At 33.1% G+C, this 26,680-nt stretch overlaps 1 protein-coding gene across 1 annotated transcript in view; it reads right to left on the reverse strand.

The window, feature by feature from the left end:
* Positions 1–12,655: 12,655 nt before the first annotated feature.
* The window catches only part of LOC106459949, a 19,616-nt gene continuing 5,591 nt past the window's right edge, over positions 12,656–26,680 (reverse strand). The window contains exons 2-7 of the mRNA XM_022386522.1: positions 23,025–23,160; positions 22,418–22,551; positions 21,581–21,791; positions 20,211–20,356; positions 18,974–19,205; positions 12,656–13,886 (exon numbers count right to left, since the gene is read on the reverse strand). Coding sequence (XP_022242230.1) covers positions 13,780–13,886; positions 18,974–19,205; positions 20,211–20,356; positions 21,581–21,791; positions 22,418–22,551; positions 23,025–23,160 — 966 coding nt within the window. The 3' untranslated portion in view covers positions 12,656–13,779. The remainder of the gene's footprint in view (positions 13,887–18,973; positions 19,206–20,210; positions 20,357–21,580; positions 21,792–22,417; positions 22,552–23,024; positions 23,161–26,680) is intronic.

Below are 26,680 nucleotides of genomic sequence, written 5' to 3' on the forward strand. Positions count from 1 at the left end.
TTTAAACAACTGCCTGTTCAAACTGCTAATTTCTTTCTTCATATTCTTATTCAGTATTTCATGTTTCTGTATTTTTTCCAATGATGCTATTCTCCATCTGTTTACATTATGGCTTGGTATCTCCATACGTCACCTTGTCTTGTTTGACCTGTTTGTGTCCTCATACATTTTCTGTCCTCCAATTTAATCTTTTTATTTATATGCACTCATTTTATAGTCTCTCTTTTTGATACTCTTTGTTTGTTTGTTTTGAATTTCGAGCAAAGCTACACGAGGGCTAACTGCGCTAGCCGTCCCTAATTTAGCAGTGAAAGACTAGAAGGAAATCATCACACCCACCACCAACTCTAGGGCTACTCTTTTACCAACGAATAGTGGGATTGACCGTCACAATATAACGCCTCCAGGGCTGAAAGGGCGAGCATATTTGGTTACACAAATATCTAAGAAACTGTTACTTATTAAGATGAACAAACTTAATAAAATGCTAGGTCATCCTGTATTGTTTATGACTTCTCACCACCTGTTGCCAATAATGCTGATGACATTTCGGATGACTTTCTGAGGCAGCACAGTCCACTCCTGGATGAGGGAAGCTCTGAGCTCCTGGACAGTCGTGGGAGCAAGTTATTTGTCTCTATCTCTTCTTTATAGCAAGTCCCACACATCGGTAATTTAGAAATCCCACCGATATTGGTTATCTTCTACATCTGTAGCCATTTTACGGCCCTGGTCTTGTCTTCTGGTGTATTCTCCTGTGGCCTGGTATTCGCACCAGAATCTAGTGACCACAGATTGTGACACTACTATGACCTGTGCCAACTCAGTCTGTGTCCGGCCATCCTGAAGCAGTTCCAGTTAATTGGTTTCAATCAGCCTGCCCACTCTTTGCAAAAGTCAATACCAGCATAAAAACCCATAAACCTAGCATTATCTCAACATTAAGTTTTTTCGTAATCAATTAAATCTAGCTTTTTTGTTTTGTATAATTTGTGTCATCTCTCATAAAGGCCAATTACATAAGGAATCATTGGTGCATAACCTTGCAAACCCGAGGTAAGATTATTGTAATATTTTATAACAGACATGCTGAATTTGAAAATAATTAGTAACTTATAAATATACAAAGTTAAACACACTTCGTTATCCTTTAATTTTGGTGAGTAATCTATATATATATGACAAAAGTGTCACCTTTTTCTCCTTTGGGAGTAAGGGCGAGCATCTTTGGCATCGGGTGTTGATCCCACGACCCGCAGAGTGTGAGTTGAGCGTCCTAATCGTCACTTCTAGTAAAGAACCGATCACTCTTCGAAAGTGCTAGAATATTTTGGTCATTTCAGAAGACTTATATCACTCCTATGATGCTATGCCAAGGTGAAGAATTACAATACGTTAAGAAGAAAATAGAATGTTTAAACTCATGGAGTTACAGTCTATAACATATTTGTTGCAAAATGCATTTATTTTATTTTATTTTACCAACTTATGTCCTTGGTGGACAAGCACACATGAAACGAAAAATAATCGTAGATAAAATTCGGTTATGTATTGTATAAGTTTTGCTAAAAATACAATTATAATTTCTGACTGATATCACTCGCATACATGTATTACTATTACAGATGCAGTTTTGTTTGTTTAAAAACATACTTTAGAACAATAAATATACCAAAAGTAAAATACAGGTTATACTGTAGTTGTCGTTGCTAGTGTAACATTTCTATGTTGTGTTCGTTTTTAAATTGTTATTCATTGAAAGAAGAATTGAAATATGTATGGCAATAACGAGTTTTTGTATTTCTTGTATGTAATAAATAATATACAACTTTCAGTTGGTTCAGCGTATAAGTTTGAGTAATTATAATGCTTAAATTCGGGGTTCGATCCCCGCGATGCGCAAAATTCAATTAGTCAACAGCGTAGCCTTGTGTGTAACAGCAAACAGACAAATAATATTAACATAATATCTCCATTCAGTCTATGTTTTCCCAGTGATTTCTTTCTATTACTGGATTCACTGAAATACACTTATAAGTATTCGAAATAATAACAATAACGCTTAAAGTACATATAAAAGTGGTTCTCGGTCTAAAGTGATATTCCTTATTTTTGTTAATGAATTTTATTGCACCAGGCCCGGCATGGTCAGGTGGTTAGGGCGCTCGAATCGCGGGTTCGAATCCACCAACATGCTCGCTCTTTCAACCGTGGGGGCGTTATAATGTGACGGTCAATCCCGCTATTCGTTGGTAAAAGAGTAGCCGGAGAGTTGGCGGTGGGTGATGATGACTAGCTGCCTTCTCTCTAATCTTATACTGATAAATTAGGGACGGCTAGCGCCGATAGCCCCTGTGTAACTTTGCGCGAAATTCAAAACAAATAATTATTGCACCAAATACAGAACATACTTACACCAAAAGAAAAAAACCAAATAATAACCTATTTCAAATTAAATTTAGTTCTATTTGAAAGTAAGAAAGAACACACCAATCATTCGAAAATATTTAGAAAGGTAGCAGAATATTGAGTAAAGTGGTTTGTTGCCTTAAAAGAAAAAAAGTATAATAATTCAGAATGCCATAACTTAACCTTCTAAAACCTCATTCCACCCAATTCGTCCATATAACTTACTAGAAAAAGTTTGGAATTATTATCTGTGTAGTATTATTTCCCTATGGTAAATGATTACAGGTAGTGTCGTTGTCAACTAATGAAATTAATTCAATTGTATTTATGTCTAAAATGTGGCGGCATCTAGTGTGAGATGTTGTTCCTGTTAATAAAATTTTTGCGAAATATGAATATTGTTATTATTATTGGGTTACGCATATTGGATTAATTACGCTTATCTCTTACAAGTAATTAAAGATACTTATTTATTATGGTTTCTATTTATATATTGTATTTATAATATTAATAAAATGTTTTTCTGGTGTTTTTGTTTCATACCGATCGGTTTCCTTTCCTCGCGCATCACACGATGGAACTTCTAAAACGGAGGTTAAAGGTGGTACATTTGACAGAATTTGCAATCATAATGACCCTTCTTCTGCAGATATCTCACTTACGAGGTCCATGTTTTACCATTATCACATTACAGTTTGTTCTCTGGATTTATTTATTTATCGCTGGTAAGCGACAATTTGTATTTTTCGCCTAGATGCCTCAAATTATATATATATTTTCTAAAAATACATATTTATTTACAATTTTTAATAATAATAGTAATATGTTTTCAGTGCTTTGTTAGAGTGCTTTTGATGTGTTTTCTTTGATTATAGAAGATATGAAAATATCAGATCATGTTAATGCTATCATAATGGCATATCGTAGGCTGTATGAATAAATGGACAACGTCTATGGTTAGTATACCCCATGGTGATCCCATTTAATCGTTTTGTTCCCTACGTTGTGCCTTATTGCCTTTATGTATACCCACATTTTCTCATGCTCGCAGTGCTGAATTTTGATCTTTAAGTTGGTTAAGGTCAGCCATTCTCAAATTTCAGTCTGCTCCATTTTGGTAAGCAATTATAGTAAGTTAAATTATAATAACTATATTATATTATATATTATAATATAATAATTATAATTATTTAAACAATCAGTACATAAACTGAACAGTTGGTACAGTTTACTGGTATTACAGTAGCTCTAGAGACAACGACTGATTCTTATTATTCTTGAATCCGTCGCTGCGCAGTAGCTCTGCAGACAACAGCTTCTTTTTCCGGGATCTGTAGATGTATAATAACATTACAGACTACGACTTTTTGTTCCAGGATCTGTAGATGTATAATAACTTTACAGACTACGACTTCTTCTTCCAGGATCTGTAGATGTACAATAACTTTACAGACTACGACTTCTTCTTCCAGGATCTGTAGATGTACAATAACTCTACAGACTACGACTTCTTCGTCTTCCTGAACCCGTCACTATACAATAATTGTAAAGACAAAACTGCTCTTGTTTCTTCCTGAATCCACTGCCGTACTGTAAATCTAGAAACCGCGATGGCCTCTTATTCTTCCTAAATTCGTCACTGTACAGTATCTCCTTATTTCCAGCTTCTTTTTCTGTTTATTCTGCTTACCCCACTTTCTCAACTTACTTCTTAAGCCTTTTCTTACTCTGTTTTTACTATGTTGTTTCCTCTCGAAAACTTCTTACTTCTTCACTATAACGTATAAAATTAGATTTACACTGAACTGAACACAATGAATTCAGGGATAGAACTAATCGCGGGAAGACTTGAAATAAAACTTACTCGGACGAAAACTGGATAAAGACTCTGAGACATACACACAAACACACGAGAAACAAAGAGAGAGCTTTCCTAGTATTGCCCATTCACCGTGAGGTACTAAAACTGTGTATTCCCATGACAAAGTTGGGATTACCAAAACGAGAAGGTTTACTTTTAGGAAACTGCAGCCACGCAATATCATGAAAATGCATTGGAGGGGGAGTTCAATAGTAGTAGCTCTAAAAATCAAAATTATAACCTTGAGGCATCAGTTTAACTCGACCAAAAAATGGTCCTGTAAATTAAGAAATATGTCATAAATATATAATATATCGAAAGTCAGCTTTTTTAAAGTTTATGTTACGTAGTATTAGATTCTAATATTTGAAAATATTGGACTCTATCATTTACAGATACCGCATTTGGAGTGATCATGTCCCCCTCATACTAATCATCACCTTCTATTTCACTCCAGCTATATATATCTAGCTATTACAGAGGGTTACGTATGTTATATTAAAATGAATTTGAACAAGCAGATCAGCAAGCCACCTGATAACTGGAAGCTGATATAAAGTCATGGTGGGACAGAATGTATGAAAACTACATTCTATCTATTTGTATTTTTTTTTTCATTATCAAAATGTGAATCCCAGTGAAAAAAAGATAATAAAGATACCTAAAGAATAACTAATTGTGACAGTGTGACAAATATTATCCAAACACCTAAAATATTTTAGGATATTTGTGGTGAGTAAAAAAAAACTACGTCAAAACCAAACAAAACATTGTTTTGTGTTTCGTGGGTATTGTGATATCACCAAAATTTATCGCTTTTGGGTAGGGTATATAAAAATGATTTCCGACGTAAAATATTATTACACTCAAATCATAAAGATGTGCTCGGATGGGGCATTTAGAATTTCCAACACAGGAATGTTACTTGTATTTAATGGCATGGGAAAACAATTTGGGGACTCATGACCATCCAGAAGGAGACTCACAATAAGTCGTAGCTTAGCCTTGTTAAGCGAGGTTTGTAACAGACGTTAATACACGAACATAAATATTAATGGCAAAGGCCATCCTCGTACCCCAGGCAACAGCACGCAACATAATCAAGGGAGATTTCCGTCTTGAAAAGCGACACAAGTACGTATATACAAGTTTATTCCACGACGTGTATGTTAAACCATCTCATACCTCAAGCAACTAAAAATGACACGGGTATTCATGCTATCCCTACGAAATCATACATTAAATAGGTTATGAAAAGCAGCAAGGACTATGGTTGTGCTATGGACATAACAGCAATGGAAACTACGCTGCAGGACTATTGTTAAGATGCATGGTCATAAAAGCATGACCGGATGTAGCGATATGGACTTCAATGGCATGACGATGCTTCAAAATACTTTTAATACAACATACTGAACTATATACGCTTGTCTCTCACTTTTAATTTATCCTAAATATTCACTTCTCACTCATATTGGTCATTCTTTCCTAACTCTCCATACATATCTTATTCCCATCAGTTATACTAGTTATTTAACTTCTACCCATACTAGTGACTTACCTTCTACCAATACTAGTGACTTACCTTCAACCAATACTAGTTACTTACCTTCTACCAATACTAGTGACTTACCTTCTACCAATACTAATTACTTACCTTCTACCAATACTAGGGACTTCCCTTCTACCAATACTAGTTAATTACCTTCTACCAATACTAATTACTTACTTTCTACCAATACTAGTTACTTACCTTCTACTAATATTAGTTACTTACTTCCTACTAATACTACTTACTTACCTTCTACCAATACTAGTTACTTACCTTCTATCAATACTAGTTACTTACCTTCTACCAATACTAGTGACTTACCTTCTACCAATACTAGTTACTTACCTTCTACCAATACTAGTTACTTACCTTCTACCAATACTAGTTACTTACTTTCTACCAATACTAGTTACTTACCTTCTACCAATACTAGTTACTTACCTTCTACCAATACTAGTGACTTACCTTCAACCAATACTAGTTACTTACCTTCTACCAATACTAGTTACTTACCTTCTACCAATGCTAGTTACTTACCTTCTGTCAATACTGGTTACTTACCTTCTATCAATACTAGTTACCTACTTCTAACTCACAACGGTCAGTCACCACTAATATTGAAAACTCAGTTTTAGCCCATACTAATAAGAAACACCTGACTTAAACTGGTCATTCATTACGATTTCATATTAATCCCTAACTTATATATGTATGTATTCACGTTTAGCTCTCATTAGTAACTCAAATGTAACTTGTGCATGCTACTTATTCCCTACCTAAGCCAATCAGCCCCGTCTAGCATACTTGTTTCTCACTTTTTATTCACACTGGTCACTTTCTTATCAGTCTCACTTACTTCATGAGATAATTACTGGTAAATTACCAATGACCTCTTCAATTCGCATGTCCCTCACGCACATTTAACTGATATCTAGTTTTAACTTACACCAATCAAACAGTTCTGTCACCTTGACCACTCATTTAAATCTCACACTAATAACTTACATCCAATTTATATCAGTTACCCATTTATAGCTCATGCTGGTCACGTATTTCTAATTCACAACAGTCACTCATTTACTCACATTGAAACTTGTTTTTAACCGTAAAATCTCACTCCAATCTCTCAGTCGTAACTTTCACCACTAACTCACATCTAAATCATACTGTTTATTGATGTCTAACTCTCACTGGTTACTTTCTTCTAACCAACATCAGCCACTCAAGTTTAAACCAAACTGGTCACTTAGTTCTATGTCAACGTGACAACTCACCATTGACGCTGTTTTCTGCCTTACCCGATGTCTTACTTCTCACTCATACTTGGCATTCAAATCTAAGTTACTCTATTAATGTATTTTGAATTTCATCAGTCATTTACTACTAATTTACGCCAGCCACTTATTCTTAATTAACAATTCTTAATTATTTCTAGTAATTTAAAATTCATCTCTGGCTCTTCACTGGATACATACACAGGTATTATTTGCGCGTTTTTCGTATATTAAATAGCTAATGAAGGTTATTAGGACTAGTTTTCGATCGATTCGAAATATTCAGTCATCAAAATGTTTAATTTATTTTCCTATCTGTGTTACTTTACTTGGGAATAAGTTAATAACTAAATTTTCTACTAACAAAAATAGATAGGTATTTAGTAGAGGTTCCAAATAATAATGAAGTTTATTACATTTAGTAATGACACTACTACTGTCTAAATCACAAGTGACCAACTGTAATGATTTAATTACTACTATAGAGACCGTAGTCCGTGTAAGTTATGATCAGTTTAATCTCGCTTTTAAGACGTTCTCCAATGTACATTATACAGGATCGTTTAAAGTTATCTTTCCTATTTTAAAGTTGAATAACTGATTAACTAAGGAAATACAACCATGTAGTTTTCAACATATTGTAGTCCATCTTAAACAATATTTCCTTAGTTATTTACTTTTAAAATTTTAAGATTGGAAAGATAATTTTGGACCACCCTGTATTGTTAAGTCATAGTAGTTTGCTGGTTAGAACAAATAACCTGATAACTAAGAGTTACGAAGATATTAATAGTCCATGTCTCTAAATCATTGAAGAAGTGACAATGGCTAGTTGAATCAAATTTCATCCGAAATTTCAACATCTTAAACATTATTAGATCTAAATGCAATTCCAATATGGTTTAATATTGAGTGTTAGTGACCTAGCAGCTTGGAAATCATGTAGATAGTGAAAAATAACAATAACTTTCAGTTTTTTATGTGAAAAGGTTATCATACATTCCTGAAAGTTACGAAGACTTTCAGTATCTAACCCATTAGAAAATGGCATTTGGCTTCTCCATGCTCTAAACCTGGTGTAGACCCAGATAACGGCTTTGTTGTATAGACTTTGCAGAACATATATTGATCTTTGTGATTCCTGAAGGAAAACTTTGTTACAGCAATTTTACGTCAACCTTTCTTAAGTTACTCTTTTCGTTACTAAGAAATCTATTTGGAAAATTTCTGTTTCTAGGTTTCAAACAACCTTGGAAAATTTAGCACTTCTAACGATATTGGGTCTATAACTGGTCTATCAAATCAGGTCTCCATTAACCTCACCACTTAGTAAACTCAATTTCATGTTCAGCACTTCTAACGATTTTGGGTTTGTACCTGGTCTATCAGACCAGGTCTCTATCAACCTCACCACTGAATAAAGTCAACCTCATGTTCAGCATTTCTAACGATCTTGGGTCTTTACCTGGTTGTGAGAGTGTATTTGCTTGTTTTCGGTACCAATGTAGAGATTACAAGCTTTAATAAAAACACTGCCTTCTGATAACTTTCGTACTGCATTTAACCTCAGAAGTTGTCCAGTTTGATAATTTTTAACTGGAAATAAAATGTCTCAATTATATTGTTGTTGTTAAATATATTTGAATCCAAAGGATGTAACTTAACATAGGTTTGCACTACTGTTTATTTTTATTTTACTCTGGCAATAACTATCAACTTGCAGTAATACTTACTCTTAACATTATATAATTTACATTTATAAAGTTTATTTGAAGATATGCTAAAGAAACATTATCGAGTTTGTTTTGCCCATTGAATACGAGAGGGCACTTTACTGCCAGTGACCTTCATTTACAAGGGTTTGGTTGGGTAACAGGGCGTCAATACTACTTGAACTGTGATATGAATATTGGAACAATTGTACTTTAATGATCTGGTTTGAAAATAACGAATGACTGCAGATAGGGCTATTATTTGTCAAGTCGGGTTAATTCAGGTTCACGTGTGGCGTTTAATACCATAACTTTCGTTCCTGGCTAGTAAATCCGTAGCCTCTCTAACTCCACATACTCTAGCAATAATATTATTGTTCAAATCACGAAACATTTATCTTATGGCATGAGTCATACAAAATAACGATCTTTACTGCAATTATATTTATTTTCCGGAATATGACCAAGTGTCATACGTTGCCTACTGAGTAAGACTATGAGAAAAAGAACACTAAATAGACTTTTGTTTGATTATATGGTTATTATGTGATAAAACATGAACAACATAAGTGAAATTGATTTTAGCTATCAACCGACCGATTTTTAAAACTGTGTTATTTAAACATAAATTGACAACGTAAGTAGAATATTTTTTTTTATAATCATAAAACAAAAACTGGGCACTTTTGGATGATGGACTTGTTTTCTTCAGGAATGAATTGGGAATGAGCAGGAACTATTTTTATTCAAATAATTAACATTTTAGATAATTATAAGTTTCTTTACACGATATGAAACCTTAGAGATTTATAGTTCTATTTTGAATTGAGAAATAATTCGCATACAAACCATTTGGTCTCTTAGTAGATTTTCTTATTTGTAGCCAGTAGACGACTTTCATTACAGAAAACAAAAGCACAATAAAACAAGGATTAAACAAAGATCAAACTAAGACTTTCACAATTTCTTGATTCCTTAATGTAGTTTACTGTTTTTCTTTACAGATCTATTTTACTCGACCTTAACGGGTTATCTGTGTTCTTTCCACCATGGGATGAAACCCGGTTTTTAGGGTTATAAGCCAACAGACTTATCGCTGTGCCACTGGGGACTGACATTAAAAAAAAGAATCAGTCGAATAAAAAATAGAAGATTTTATAATGAATAACATTTAGAATATATATGTCATATACATCAAAGAGATAACTTTGGAATTTGTTGTTTGCAATTTGAACGGCACCTTTAGTGATACGTAGGCTAAACGTTCAGGTCAGAGACCCTAAGTTTCAGGCATATCTATTCCTAATTTAGAACTATTGACCAGAGGGAGGAAAAACATTCAGCTGACCCCACCACCTACACGTCTACTCTTAGTAGAATAGCAGGATTGACTGACATTTTCAAAACGCATCTACAGTTCACAGTATGTTCAGCAGCTTAAACCTTGGACATTCAGGCAAGTAGCCCGGTACACTAACCACTGGACAAAGTCCTACCCTTTAGACAATCAGAAGGATTAAGGATCATAGTGCGGACTGTTGAGGTTTTGCCATTAAATTAAACGTGGGAGTTAATCTACTAATACAAACTCAATGGTGAAACGTTATCTTAAACGAGCTGTTCTTTTAATATCGAAGTATTGATCATTTGCATTTCAGTCAAGTAGATAATTATTCACGCTATAAAAAACACACGGGTAATATTTTGATTGATAACGCCCACATATTTGCCATCACAATCATAAAAGCTAAGTGTCGGTCGGTCAGTTGGTCAGTCATGCTTGAGTTACATGAGTCCAATTCCACTTTTTCTTCTATAATACTTTCTCTTTTGATTTCCCGTCTCCATTTTAGTTGAATTCAATCGCTAACATAGGCGTGAATTTCTTCTATATTTCGACACTTTTTCTGCCATATAAAATCCTGTCAAGAAGGGAGTTTTTATACCAACGATTTATTTATCACCGAATGAAATTATTTTGCCGTTTGTTATGAAGAGAAGTTTATGAACGATGATCGAGTATTTACAATAAATGTGGTTTTAAGAGAAATATTGCAATAGTGCAATTGATGTGATTAGAAAACCTCTGTGATTAATGAATGCTGGGACAAGGGTCGATGCTGGGAAGAGACGCTCTAAGTAGAGGAGATATTGCTCAGGATAGACTTTGGCTTCCCAAAGCTAGAAGACCCATATTTTTCTTATGTTTGTTTACGGGCGGCAAAGTTGCAAATGCATATTGGAGAATTCAAATTTGGTAGGCTTTGGTTTCCCGTCATTTTTGATGGGCTGTTATACAAGTCTTTTTAATAAGAAACTAGTTTAAACTATATGCATACAAGATTACATTTCTCCCTAGCTTTTATATTATTTAAAGAATATTAGGATTGTGTTGGATCTTTCAAGACGAGAAACTTGAATCAACGGTATATCACCAAAATGTTTGTATTAATCTGTCCAAGTGCTAATCTTTATTTTTTATTTCCAAAGGAAATGCACACTACTATTGTTTATTTTAAACTGTTTATCATATCCTGCTATTATTTTGTAATACTGAAAAGTGTAGTTTCTTATTTGATTACCAATATATACGTATGGCATAAGAATTGTTTTAAGTGCTTCTCCATTGAAACTGATTACTAATTATAAACATGCTAGAATTGCGTAATAGCTACAAGGTGCATGCACTTCAATACATATATATATTTCTAAGTGAACGGTAAGGTGACACAATACAGCACTTTTCACCAAGACTCACGTGCTACTGTCGTTAGATACCCAATAACATGAGTCTAGTTGACTACTTTAACTCTTCAAAGTAACTTCTCATTTCAATAGAAATTATCAAATGTTTGTTTCCAGTATTAAGACATAACAAGTAAGACTTCAAAAAACTGAACAAATATCACGAAACAAACGCTATTGTTATTTCTCGATAGTGATTATTTGATCACTTTTCCACCAAGTGGATTTTGTTTAATTGTTTCTAAAGTTCCAACACAACTCGCTCACGATCCGAAAAAAGTTATTGCTAACGTCACCAAGTAGAGTAAAAACTCGTCTAATATATATATAATTTGCTTTTAAAGTAATGATTTATTTCTTTTGATGATTGGCATTTTATATATTTTTTATTGTATAATCGATACAGGATTTTCATTTGTAACATGACTACAACATCTGTTTCTTTTGTACTTGTTTCTAGTAAGTGAGATTACTATAGAAAACTTATATCATTTACATTTCCAATTAAAAAAGAAATTTGCAGTAACTAAGTGAGTACATTTATTGGCTAAAGCTAGAACATTTTTGCTAAGGGCAAATGAATGATAGTTTCTCCTTTGTTACAAGATTTACATAGATTAAACTTCAACTTCCCTTTTTTTTTACTTGTACAACACTATTTTGTTTTTCAAAAAAATTGATAAAATTAAAAATCCAATATTATATCTCAACCAATGGTAAAATGATTTTCACACAATAATCAAAACAAGAAATGTGTAATAATTTCTAATTTTTAACAACAACAGTATAATATTTTTGTTATGGCATATTTACGAAAGGGATCCTTTAACAATCGATAGAAATTTAGCTTATTTTACAAATTTACACTAAAATAACTATAGCACTATAATACAGAACAACGTTCGTTGCTGCTGGACCACTGCATACAGATCCTTGGGATTTTGGTCAATTTAAAATGTAGGAATAAAGTAATAAATAGGTATTGGAAGTTCATTTTTATTTTTGTACAGGAGCGTCTCACATTGGTCCAACAAACACTCCTATACTCACGAAGACCGGTAAAGAGTATAAGATTTGGTTCAAACACACTCGAATGCAGGGTTTCATGAGCATTAGTATATGATAGAACCAAAATCTTATGCTCCTTATCAGTTTTCGTGAGTATTCAAGAATCTGTTTGAACAAAATCTTATGCTTGTTACCGGTTTTCGTGAGTATTCAAGTATCTGTTTGAGCTAAATTTGATGCTAGTTACCGGTTTTAATACATAACTAGAATAGGAGTTAGTTAAAACAAATTCTTGAATACTTATGAAAACTGGTAAGGAGCATAATATCTGGTTCTATCACACAACCGAATGCTCATAAGATTTTGTTCAAACAGATACTTGGATACTCATGAAAATTATTATCAAGTATAATATTTTGTTCAAACACACACACACTCACATACACACAAACGAAAAACAGTAACGAACATAATATTTGGTCCAAACACGCACTGGCATACTCACTAAAACTTATATTATAATGGTCCTGATACCGTACTAATTGAACACAATAAATTTGAATCTTGCACAATATTTTTGTCAGTAAAGAGACGACGATGTAACCCCTTGACTTCCTTCTATTTTTTAAATCTTTCTTAATATTATTACAATATTCTCATATAAATAAAACTTTCTTTTATACCAGTAGCACCAAAATGAAGTACAATGTATTTGGATAGAATTGAAAAAGATACCCAAATAATTTTTTCAGTTCATTTTGAGGGATTACGTAAGGACTTCACAAAATAATTATGAGAATAAAAAGCGTTTAATTTAGATATAACTAGAAACGTAAATAAACAATGGTGAGTCTTGTCTTAGAACTGTCACACATCATGACATTATTACACCATTTATGGTTAAATGTGGTTCGCGAGAAACAGTGATATCTAATGTATTTCAGAATAATTCTAATTTTACACCAACACGAGAAATGCCCCCAGGAAGAACAGATGCATAATGATGTTAAGCAGCAAAAGTAAATAGCAGCAGAATTCACATCAGACCAAATCCTATACCTGCATTTCACACTTGTTTATAGCCATGTAAATCCAGGTTGTTGATCTCTAGATATTCTATGTATTGTGATATCTTGCAGAAGCATCAAACCTGGGAGCTCTTCGCCACAGCAACAAAGTCCATTTATGTTTTTTTTAAAGCGAGTGAAATAATCTTTACTAAGTATATACTTTCAAGCTGAAGAAATAATTTGTGACGCAAACCATAGGTAGACCAATCATCAGAGTCCCAGAAGACACAAATTCATCTTCTCCATTGGTTGGTTCTGTAAAGATAAACCAGTAATTCCATTACTAAGGTTATCTAATTATGAAGACTTTGAAATGAATTATTAATTTTCTTTTAATACTTTGAAGTATTTAATATTATTTATTTCTCAAGCGTGTTTAAAAATGGTTTTGACCCATATTCTTTGAAATAAAAGAGAACCCAAAACAAACAAACAAACGGCCAGGTGGTTAGGGCGCTCGACTCGCAGTCTGTGGGTTCGAATCCCCGTCATACCAAACATGCTCGCCCTTTCAGCCGTGGGGGGGGGGTTATAATGTAACGGTCAATCCCACTATTCGTTGGTAAAAGAGTAGCCCAAGAGTTGGCGGTGGGTGGTGATGATTAGCTGCCTTCCCTCTAGTCTTACACTGCTAAATTAGGGACGGCTAGCGCAGATAGCCCTCGTGTAGCTTTGCGCGAAATTAAAAACAAACAAACAAACTGAAACTGGGGAACAATATAAATGTTTTTGAGTTCATCGTTTGTTGTGTTTAAGATATATGTTCTACTTGATTCATTCTTAACATTACTTTATTACTTCCTAAACCACTCCAATCGATTTCAACATCAGCTTGAACACTAGAGTAAAATTACGATATTCAGCTACTTGTTCGGGGCAGAGCTTAACATCAGGTAACCATAACGAAATATCGTTTATGACTACTTTATATACTTTAGATACATCAGTATAAATCATTCATTAAATCCATTTCCCCAGAGAAGAAGTCTCACATCGATATTTGATATAATTTTTGTGGAGTTCTTAATGAATCCAAAGTATTGTTTACTCGATATCCACAATTTGATTTTATTACTATTTCTTGTTAGAATCTATCATTCGGTAAAAACCTTCGTTGTAAGAGGCATTATGTTTAAATGTTGATACTAACTTATCAGTTTTATCTTTACCATCTGCACCATTCAAGGTTGTCGATCCATCATCATCTGATATTAATATCTGTTTACTTGGAATTTCTAAGATATCGATATGTGATAACATATTAGATGCTTTGCTCGTGCTAATCGTTTGTGAAATTTATTAATCCTTGTTCATGATGAGCGATACAAGTTAATTCAATTTCTTCAATCAACATTTTACCAAGATGTAATTGTACTCTTACACAAAATATTTCTGTATTAACGAGTATTACATTATCTGTTCCAATTGAGGAACCATTTTCCTTTGTCATTTTTAATTCTGTACAAATATAACCATTAGAATATAGTATGTTATCGTTTGTACTTTAATGTTGAAATCATATTTAACTAACTCTTTTTCGTCGATGTTGTTTGTATTCAAAACTTTCTGTAATGCTAAGAAAGCATAAGAAAGCTCAGTTGATTGAATTTGAGATTTATGTTAACCTGCGCGAACACTTTGTATTAATTTTTTTAAATTTCTAATTATTTTTCAATCGTATAAATTTAAATCTAGGTAGATATTGCAAAAATCTAAAAGTCCCTGTTTCAAAACGGTTGTGTGTTAAAGAAACCCCTTATTATTTTTTTATTCCTCCAAAGGGATAGAATGAAGACAAACCCAAGGCAAAATTTGAGACTTTGGAGGGCAGGACAACGAAAAACATATGATGATTGTCATTTCCAATGTTTGTTTAACGATTTTAGGATATTTTATGATGAGTTTTGCCTATTTTTGATGATTTTTTTATATACTTTATTATATTGACCTATGTTTGGGGTTTTTGAGTTATATGTTGTGTTTTTTAACATTTTGCAATTTTTACCTGCACCAGAACGTGTTTAGTAACACCTAGTAAATATTCCTGCAGATATTTGTAACTTTTTTTTATTTCTTAAAACGTCTAATTCTACACCTTAGTAAAAAAGAATTAACTCATTTAATATAATTGTATATTATGAGAATTTTATTAAGCATTAGAAACGCAGATATGCACTATATATGTATATCATATACAATCAGAGACACTAGAAGTCTTCAGTTGTGCCGTTAATCAGCCTCAGAAGAACGAGTTACATTGAAAACCAGTAAGACAGAAATAACAAAGTTGAAGTTGAGACTGACACTCAACCCGGAACAAGCCGTAAACTTATAAGGATGGAATATGTGTTTACCTTACTACCGATCTTTAACTCGAGTTAACATGAACTCTAAAACCCATGGAGACGAATGAAATAACACAATTTGTCATCCGGTACTAAATATTATGTAGAATCGATGATTACTCAAAAAGAGTTCTCCGATTGGTTTCAAAATCCTTTCTTTATTTGCATCAATCCCAAATAATTAGATATCAGTAAACTTACCACCATATTAGAATAAACTAAAAATACTTTAACACATATTTATCAAATTTAGTGTATTTTCAATACTGATACATTGGAGCATAACTGTCCCCTGGTTACGATTTCATTAAATAGTGATATATTTAAACTAATATTAGAAATTTTCTAATGAATAAGAGTAACAATTTTGGGGGGTAAGAACTGTTTACAAAACAGTTTTAAACCACTATTCTATAATATTGTTTACGAAAAGTTTTTGTTTGTTTTGAATTTCGTGCAAAGCTACACGAGGGCTATCTGCGCTAGCCGTCCCTAATTTAGCAGTGTGAGACTAGAGGGAAGGCAGCTAGTCATCACCACCCACCGCCAACTCTTGGTTTACGAAAAGTAATAAAGCCTTCACAAAAGGTATCCATAAAAGAAAATATCTATAGATAGAAAATTTTAAAATTTACCTATAAAACCCAAAAAATGTTGCCTAAAACAAGTAAAACCGGAATCATACTGTTTACATCTAAACTTTGTACGATAAAAAAACGAGAAGGTTTGATAATAGAAAAGTGAATTTGACAACGAAGTGAACGTTGGCTTGAAAACACTTGGATGACCTACCTTGTATAGAATTTGACTAATTGATAGTTTATATAGACGGTACCTGCGTTTGCCTTAAATAGATACAAAGCACACGACGAAAATATTGTAAAAGGATTATAAACTTTGGTAGAATAATAAATGATACTTACTCCGTATGAAACTAAAATAATGAAGGAAATACGAGTCAACAAAAATTATTCAGTATAATAATAGCAATATATATATATAATGCGATTACAAAGACTATCTTAAAAACTACTTGTCTTAGGGAGTGATAAAATTGCTTTCTAACGCACATTGAAAATCAGGAGAATGGGAGCTATACTAATAGTTGTATCTTAACAATTTGGTATTCATGTCGAAACATAATGAGGGCTGTAATGGCAACTTCAAGGACAGAATGTCATTTCCCCCATTGATGTATGTTACTCTAACATATCATTTGTTATTACATTTTTATGAGAAAGAACCACCTTCCCACATCTGGCTGCACACAGCGAAAGGTGGTAAAGATGTGGGACGTTGTGAGCTTAAGCACCCAAAAGTGCTCATTTTTTCTATCTTTATCTCGTTTTTAAGCATGCGACAGTGTACCATAAGCGAAATTTGGGTCTTAATTCCGCCCGTACCTCAAAAAACCAGAGCATATTACATAATGACCCACCCTATGATTTGTACCCCGGTGTTGAATATTTGTTTTATGACTGCGTTGTTATTTTTTCAAGTATATTTTTTCATTGATTTATTTTTTCCTTCTATACAAAATCAAGTCTAATTATATTTCATATAAGACTTGGATATGCGGTGTAACACTTACTCTATTCGTCCTTTTGATAAAAAAGATATAGTTTACTTATACATATCAGGTTTCGAATTACGCGCAAAGCTACACGAGAGCTATCTGCGCTAGCCATCCCTAATTTAAGGCAGTGTAAGACTAGAGGGAAGGCAGCTAGTCATCACCATCCACCGCCAACTCTCCGGCTACTCTTTTACCAAGAGTGGGATTGACCGTCAGATTATAACACACCCACGGCTGAAAGGACGAGCACGTTTGGTGTGACGGGGATTCGAACCCGCGACCCTAACCACCTTGCCATACCGGGCCTACTTATGTATGTATGTGTGTGTTACATATAATATTTAGCGTCGGTCAATATAAATCAGTCATCTGTCCCTTTTATTAGGAACACTTGTATCTGTTTACTTGTGTTCAAACTTTATTTTACTAATATTAAATCGTCACTAAAATCCTCATTATCAGACCACAAAATGTATTATTCTTTGTAGCTACACTTCGAAAGGTAAGTGAAAATACCTCTAACGTCCGGATTTATTTCAAGACCAAAGCTAAACTATGTTATTGATGGTAGAATGATTATTAGGAGGAGTCCAAAGCATAAACAGATTAATGTAGTTATTGTTACTTGTTTGTTTGTTTAAGAAAAGAAAATCAGAATTTTCTTGGAAAGCCGCACAGAGAATCTTCGTATTTATGTTTTGTTTTTATGGCAAAGCTACTAAGGCTAACTACTACCGTCCCCAATTTTACACTACTGACCACAAAATATGCAGCCAGTTAGAAGCACTTACCGTCCACCATCCACGCCAATGGATTGACTGTCAATCTTATAACGTACCCACAACTTAATTAAAGCTTGGGGAATATTTTGTGGTATTACAAGGATTAAAACCTTGTTCGCCAGCTCTATCACATGGCTAACCCGCGCCCCGCAGAATGAGGTATCAGTCCTTAATGTTGAACTGATATATTAGAGGGAAGATAGCACCAAGATGGCATTTGACTGTTATTAAAAATAACATCTACGGCCCCAAACAGCGGAGCGAGTTTTTGCGCCAACGGTACAAGTCGTTGTCGTGCACACGTATTTCAAAGAATTTTAATTCTCTATGTGCGGAGTTTCACTATTTCTATGTAGCGTCATTTATCTACGAGAAATACCCAGTTCTGTGTGTGATTTCTGTATTACAAGGGTATTAAACCATAATATTTTTCACATGTGATATCAGCAATGTCTAATAAGGGTTTTTGCTCAACCTTAAAGCTGTGCGTCCTGAGATTAATTCATATTTTAAATGTGTTACGATAAATTAGTTATTTAGGCAAATATGATAATAAAATATATTGTAACGTTGTTATTTCAATAAAACAAAACAGTAACAATATAGCCAAATACTGCTAGGAAGAGAACCACATATTACCTGCTTCCAAGTTCCCTATTTCATGAAGGCCAGAAGTCTGTTGATAACCTCCAATGAATACTTCTTTACTGCTTGTATCAATTACCTTAGCAACCGTAGCAGTACATCTGATTTTAAGACCATCACCATGTAAGTGCTTTTGTGTGATAGTGAATCTCAAGCCCAGTTGAGAAAATAAAGTTCCATCTTCCCGGTGAATATTCGGATGTATAATAAGATACGAAGTGTTGACCTTTTTTGAGAAAGTAAGAATACGAAATAATTCAATGTTAGAATATTTCCAATGAAATATTTCGTGTCGTCCGACAAATTAACACTTTGGCCAAAACATTTTTTAGTCTTATCTTGAAGTATGACTTTTTGTGAAAATGGGATTGGGTATATATTCGCTTTAATAATTGTATAATTTAACAGAACGAAACGAGATAGATACACATGTGTTGCGTTCTTGGACTATCTTCAACACTATTCTAGCACATACAAAAATTTCTAATCTTGTGTTGAAAAATATAAATCACATATTTTAAATTTGTTTCTCATATAGACATTAAAAATATTAAAAGTTTTGAAAACTTTTGCATGACTGAATAACTGAGGTTTCAGTATTGATAACTTTTAATGCAAAGTTTTGCTGGTTTTATGTCTTTTTTTAGGAGTAATTTTAATGCTAATTGGATAAGTTATAGATAGTTTCTTTAATTTGCCAAAGATTACAGTATTTTAATATGATCTATTACATATTTAGCTCTGCTGAATCATTTAAAAAATAGAAAGAGTAAAAAGCTCACGGCAGTAAAAATAATTATATGATGCCGAGAAAAGCCTTATGACATTTTATCGAATTATAATAAAATACTCTAAAGTTATGAGTCTAAAATCGTGTTTATGTTTAACGTAATTTATAAAGAGACTGTGAACAACGAAATAATTTGAAATTTAATCAAGCTATTTGGAAACCATTATAGTGTTTATAGAATTCCAATATGCTTATACAACTGTTCAACTGAAAATGGAAAACCTTATAAGAGTAGCTTTTTCAGTGTAAGATATCGTTAGACTGTAAACTTAGTGTTAAAAGCTGGGTGTATTTATTATTTCCATAAAACTTATATTTGCTGAGTAAAGCAAACGAACACATATCAATACTTATAACATGCCAATTATTTTATATTATAAATTACCAGATTGGATCAAAATAGCTTTAAATATATAACTGAAATAAAAATGTATGAATTACCTGTTTTCCATTAATAGACCATGAAAGTTTAAGGGACTTCGTATCTCTTGAAGAAGAACAGTTCAGATTTACAATGTCCCCTACGACGTATCTACCTTTGTCTCCTGTTATACGTGGAGCTATATTTTGGACAACAACGTTTGATGCTGAAGAAACAGAAACAAATATTATCCCGTTAACAAATATAATAAGCTCTTCGTGAAGGTATATAATCAAAAGTTATTAACTCCTATCAGTTGCTGAAGAAAATAATTGTGGTACATAATCAAAATTCATTAACCCCTGTCAGTCGCGGAAGAAAGTAGCTGTTTCGCACAGTTTCGGTTGTTTTAAAAGTTATGAACATACGCATCATAATGACAAGTAAGATAGCTAGTTAATACTATAGTTTTAAATCTTTTGGAAAATTAAATAAGCAGCTGTTGTACAATGAGATGGTGTATTTTTTGTCCATACTTCCTGGTAAAATTGCTCCAATTCTGACAAGTTCGTTGGGGATCACTGATGGACTGCAATCTTCAAGTCTTGCTATACATTTTATATTGGATTCGAGTGAGGACTTTTATGAAGCACAGTCCACTTCTTTATGATGAATTTCACCGTACCCAAACAGATAATCAGCGACTTTGAAATTTTCTTGTAACCTTCTCCTGATCTGTGCTTCTCTATCACTTTATCCCTGACTTGTTTGGAAAGCTCCTTCGTCTTCATGGTTGGTTTGTCAAATCACTGTGAGTTTTGGCTTGAATAGTTAAATTTACTCCGAAGTCAAGTTAAACCACTTGTATTACACACAGACAGAGACCATTACACTAATTTTGTGACCTTTCAAACTAATATTTTGCACTTGAACTGATTTAGGGTTGCCGTAGTAAAGGGGTTGAATACTTATACAATTGAGAATATTCTAATTTTCTTTAAAAATCTAACTTACTTACATAGTATCAGCGTTTTTTTTTAGCTTTCTTACTTTGGAATAAATTGCGTAGATCCTAAATATAAAGTTCCATTTGAAAGTTTAATTATTGTAAGCTGAAACGGCAACAAAATGTGGAAAGTTTGTTGTGGGGGTGAGTATTTTTGCAAACACTGTAATGTCATTAATTTCGTTGTCGTAAGTTATATTTGATACTTAGTCTCGGATCTTTAACTTCTATAAACAAAGCTATTTTCCTAATTGGCAATGATAAATACTTTAGTAGCTATACACAGTGTCCATCAGTGCTTCCAACCAATTTAAATTCGATTAGTTACTCAAGTTTTAACAGCTGTAGATTTCTGTGTCAAGTGATTCCCGTGTTTTCAAACATTTCAATCACGCAATCATGTACTAAACAGAATGAATAAGTGTTCTTGGTAAAACAACTTACAACGAAAATTGTCTGCTTTAATACTTTCTCCTATAATTAGTTCTTTGCTGTGAGTGGAGTATTCTTGGGTTACGGAGGCTGTGCAACGAAGTCCCAAGGAACCAAATGCGAAGTGACTGTACGTAACAATGAAAGTTAGGCCTAGAGCAGTTGATTCCAATCCATCAAAGTGCTCTTGAACGGGGTAAGAAGTTAAGAATGATGACTTGGCCTGAAAGGTAGAAATCAGGTGTAAATATGTGTAACTTTTCGAATTCCTTTTAAATTATAAAACAATCTCACTTTAACAAGTATCATTACAGAAAACTCTAATACGAAAACTAAGATATTTAATATTTTGCATATATTTAATTCCATATACATTGTTTAGAATTTTTAATTGGACGGAAATATGATTCATACTGCAAGAAATGTATTTCCGATATCTATGCAAAGCTACCTAAGTGCGCTAGCACAACCTACTTTTGAACTAATAGATTAAAACTCTTTGACTCTCTAATCTAGTAGTGGTGTTTGACCGTCACTTTTATAACGCACCCATGGCTCCAAAGTTCGGAGTGCGATTTAGCAGCGCTGGGACGAGAATCATGGAGCCCTGAATCCATAGTCCGGGATATTAACCACTAGGTTACGCCGACCCAATATAAGTGATAATAGAAATAATAAGTAATTTTAATAACGTTGAGGGTTAAAAATACACCTTTACTGGTGAATTCTTTTCAATATAACTAAATATTAGAGACGAGCAAATAGATAAAATAAGTGATTATAATCTACTATTATCATAAATATCATATTGTTGTATTGAAGATCACAAGATAATATCTATTATTCTACCTCTTGCCCGTTGATGAACCACATGAGGTTAGAGACTGGTTTGGAAGGCTTTGAGAAACATGTGACATTTAATTCTTCACCAATCTGATAAAGTGGTTGGTTACCTTCAATATCAGGTGGTTCTTGTGGTAAAACTGGAGGAAAAGAAAAAATATAAAAATAACTTCTATTAAATGTACTGATACAACTTCAAATGCTTTTTAAACAGTATCATTAGAAGGTTATTGAATAAATTATTAAATATTAATTCAAAAATCGTATTCTAAATCTGTGTTTATGATCAGTCTGATAAAAGTTCATGATTGCTTATCCAGTATTATGTACTTTTAGAAAAGGTATAACCATTATCCTTGAGAATAAAACTTTATAGCGCACTTTTATTTGGGGTGGTGGGCCAGAGTTATGTGAGATTCTTCAAACAGGCCCTAATAATTGAAGTAAGCCAAATCAATAAAAAACATTTTCAAAGCACAAAACAGTTGAAACACAACTAAGAAAAATTTCCTTTATTTTACATTTGTGAGAGATCTCGTTGCTGAAAAGATTTGTTCACATTTATTGACTGAAGAAGGTAAATGCTTTCCACAAACAGCGAAATTCAATTTACCATATATCTTCAATGCCTTATCAACTTGCACTGTTCTGTAAGATGGCGCTTCCGTCGATACTTCACACTCATATAGGCCCTCAGTACTAAGATCTGTCTTGGCAAGGAAGACGTGAGTTTGGTTGGATCTTTCTAACTAAACAAAAGAGAAGTTTACAAGACGGAAAACATAAAAATTGGATGATATTTTTCATTGGCTAATTTACTGTGTGCGTGTTTTTGATATAAAAACAAAGACATTCAACAAATTAAAGTATAATAATAGAAACAGATTGAATTCTATTTGTTTGTTTGTTTGTTTTTGAATTTCGCGCAAAGCTACACGAGGGATAACTGCACTAGCCGTCCCTAATTTAGCAGTGTAAGACTAGAGGGAAGGCAGCTAGTCATCACCACCCACCGCCAACTTTTGGGCTACCCTTTTACCAACGAATAGTGGGATTGAGCGTAACGTTATAACGCCCCCACGGCTGAAAGGGCGAGCATGTTTAGTGGGACGGGGATTTCGAGCCCGCGACCCACAGATTGCGAATCTAGCGCCCTAACCACCTGGCCATACCGGGCCAGAAGTATGTGAAGCACTAATGAGATCCTAGTTTCACTAAACTGCTTAAATTATAATAAAATAGCTTAGCTAAACAAACATCACTAGATTAATGATATAAGGTACTGTTAGACATTACATTATCACAATTGTAACAATTATATTGCACTAATGTTTCATCTTCTCACCATTAAGAGATGTATAATTTACAACAGCAGCAGTTAAAATTTTTCTTCGTGATACTTTTAATATAGACCAAGCACGCTCATATTTAGTTTCAACTCGGTTTTCTCGCTGTATGATCAAAGCCCTTCCTCATATTAAGAGAAATCCACATAGTGAAAGAAAAATCACTTGCGTAAAATACTAACACCCCTTTGTAGTTTGATTTTAAGTTAAAGCATTCAGAAGCATGCCTGGATTATAGAGTAAAAAATAAATTTTATGCAGGAGACAGCTAATTCTGAAAAACGAAATGAATGAAGCTGTAGAATGTGTAAATATACACATATATTAGACTCTTTGTCACGCGATTTTCGTATTAGCGAAACACTGACTTCAACTCGTGTGAATTATGTGTAGGCTTAGCGAGCGTGTATGATCTATAGCGAAACATTAACTCCCAAGATCTGACAAACGAAATGAGCATGACAGCCAAATTCATCGTTCACGTTAGACTGGAAAGACACATTAGCAAAGATTCATATTTCTGCAATGTTTTTTCTCAACTTACACAAAATATCTGAAGAACAAAAATATGTTAAAAAAACAATATTAATCAAACTAAACTTTACAACATACAGTTGTAAACTGATAGTTTTACACTTGAATAATCTTGGGCATATTCAACTCATTTCGTTTCTCTCTCCCTGTGGAGTGTTCAGAGTGAAAAATAAAAGAAAAAACTGAATTGTATTAGATTGTGTATTGCTTCATCAAACAAGCTTTGCATTTGAAATCATTTAACTCACATCCAATTTAACTAACAATTTCTTTTTTATATTTTCAACTTCAATACCTAGTGAAAATTTAGGCTTAAAAGTTAGAAGAGCGGAATAAATAGCAACATCATACAACTTTTCGTGAGTGTTTCCTCCTTTTTTGGATAGCACATTTAAGCATAAACGCACTATTTGATTCTTTTATATAAATATAGAAAGCACCGTATTATGGGAAGGTTTTTTTTTTAAAGAAATTCTCAGTCAAATTTGCCGAAACCTTAATTTTTATGATATTTAGCAAAGGAAAAATGAAACATAAGAGTAGAAATTTTTAATGCAATTTTGGTTTCTCAGTTGAACCATTCTCAGACAAGGTACAAAACATTTTACTATTTCTGAGCACAAGCAATATAAATTATATAAACTACAAATATCTGTTAACGTCTATTGCTGTCACTCGAATTAGCTGAATAGGAATCCAGGCTGAATTATAAGCTAGTGTAACAGCTAAGTGATTTGATTACCCATCATTATACATCCAATGTTTAGTGTATGATGCTCGGTCTTATTATTCATTCGAAAATCAGATCCATACAAACTCAAACCGTTGTCATCTTCTAAGCTTCTTAAACAATTTCAGTAGAATCAAAGGCCTCGTAATTAGCAAGTATAAACAAAATTAGTAAGCAGAATACCTAATTTGCATCAAAGTTGCTTAGAAACGTAACTAGATGTAAATATGAGTTATGCACGGGGGAGGGGGGTCATGTGGGGTCCGGGAAAATTTTGAAACTTAAACATGGCGCATTTTGTTGACCTTTTTCGTACATCATCTATAAGAAATTGACCATACAAGCAACACATTGTATTGTAGAAATTTACATTTTTGACCACTAGTATTGTCTTCTAAATTTTGTTGTGAATAAAATAACAATCAGGTTAAGATTTTTTACATCAAAGAAAAATTCGTATCTTAAATTACATTTTCAATGTTACGCACGAGCGTACGTGCGTGTGCCCAGCTATGCCCCCTTTCGTCAGTTGTGTTTTTGTATTAGGACACAACGTGAGGGGAACTAACTAAATAGTAAACACGATGGTATTTTTTTGTTTTTATTGAGTACCATTTTAAAAGTTGTTACTTATAAATTTTACGAGCTATAAAAAATCTCAGATAAGTGGACGACAAAATCATAATATGCTTATAAATTCATTAGTTAATCTATTGATATATTTCCGAGTTTTCTTTCACCTACAAAATCAGACTTTCAATAATAGTGAAAAACATTATTTGTATATAAATTCCATAACCGTTATCTTATATCAACACTTATGTTAGGTGTCAAAATTATTTAAAGTGTACAGTTAAGAGTTTAGTTTGGTTAAAATTATAAAACTGTTTCTTTTATTACGTTCAAATACTGTTGTTTATTTTGGATTTTATAAGAAAACTTAAAAATATTTCAAGTTCAGCCAAAAAGGTTTGGATTTCTTAGAAGTATTGTGTCATTACGATAAGGAAGTGTTAAGTTAAGTATTTTTAATTACGAAATGTATTGTTTTATTATTTTAAATGGTTTAGCCTTACATGTAGTCATTAGACTAACTTATTGTCTTATTGTTATTTAGAAAAAACAAAGTTCAACTATTTGGATTAAGTATTACAATAATCCTAATAGAGTTAACATCTCGAAAAACATAAAAATTATTGCAAATGTATTGAAAAACGTTTTTCTGCTTTGAAACATAGATCGTACAAATCATATTAATCCCGTTGTGGTATACTGACCCCCCATTAATTCAGTGGTAAATACAGGGGATCAATTCCCAGTTGTGTACAGAACGGAGATGCTTTATGCTAAAACGAATATAACATACCGTATAGTCATCAAAACGTTGTTGAAATAGAATATTATTACATACACGATTGCAGAAAGTTTTAACAAACCCTTTGAAAATCAAGAATTAATTCAATACAATTTTTTATATTTGATTTTCTTGTTTATTCTGGTATATTTTTTTTTTATTTCTGTAAGAATACCATGATCAGAAACGTGTCTGCTTGTTTCATTAAAATTGATTTCGTTCTTAAAATTTGCTGTAAGTTTGTTTGTTTGAATTTATGCACAAAGCTACACAATGGGCTATCTGTGCTCTGCCCACCACGAGTA

This window comes from Limulus polyphemus, unplaced genomic scaffold, assembly GCF_000517525.1.
Source record: "Limulus polyphemus unplaced genomic scaffold, Limulus_polyphemus-2.1.2 Scaffold686, whole genome shotgun sequence".
Taxonomy (NCBI): Eukaryota; Metazoa; Arthropoda; class Merostomata; order Xiphosura; family Limulidae; genus Limulus; species Limulus polyphemus.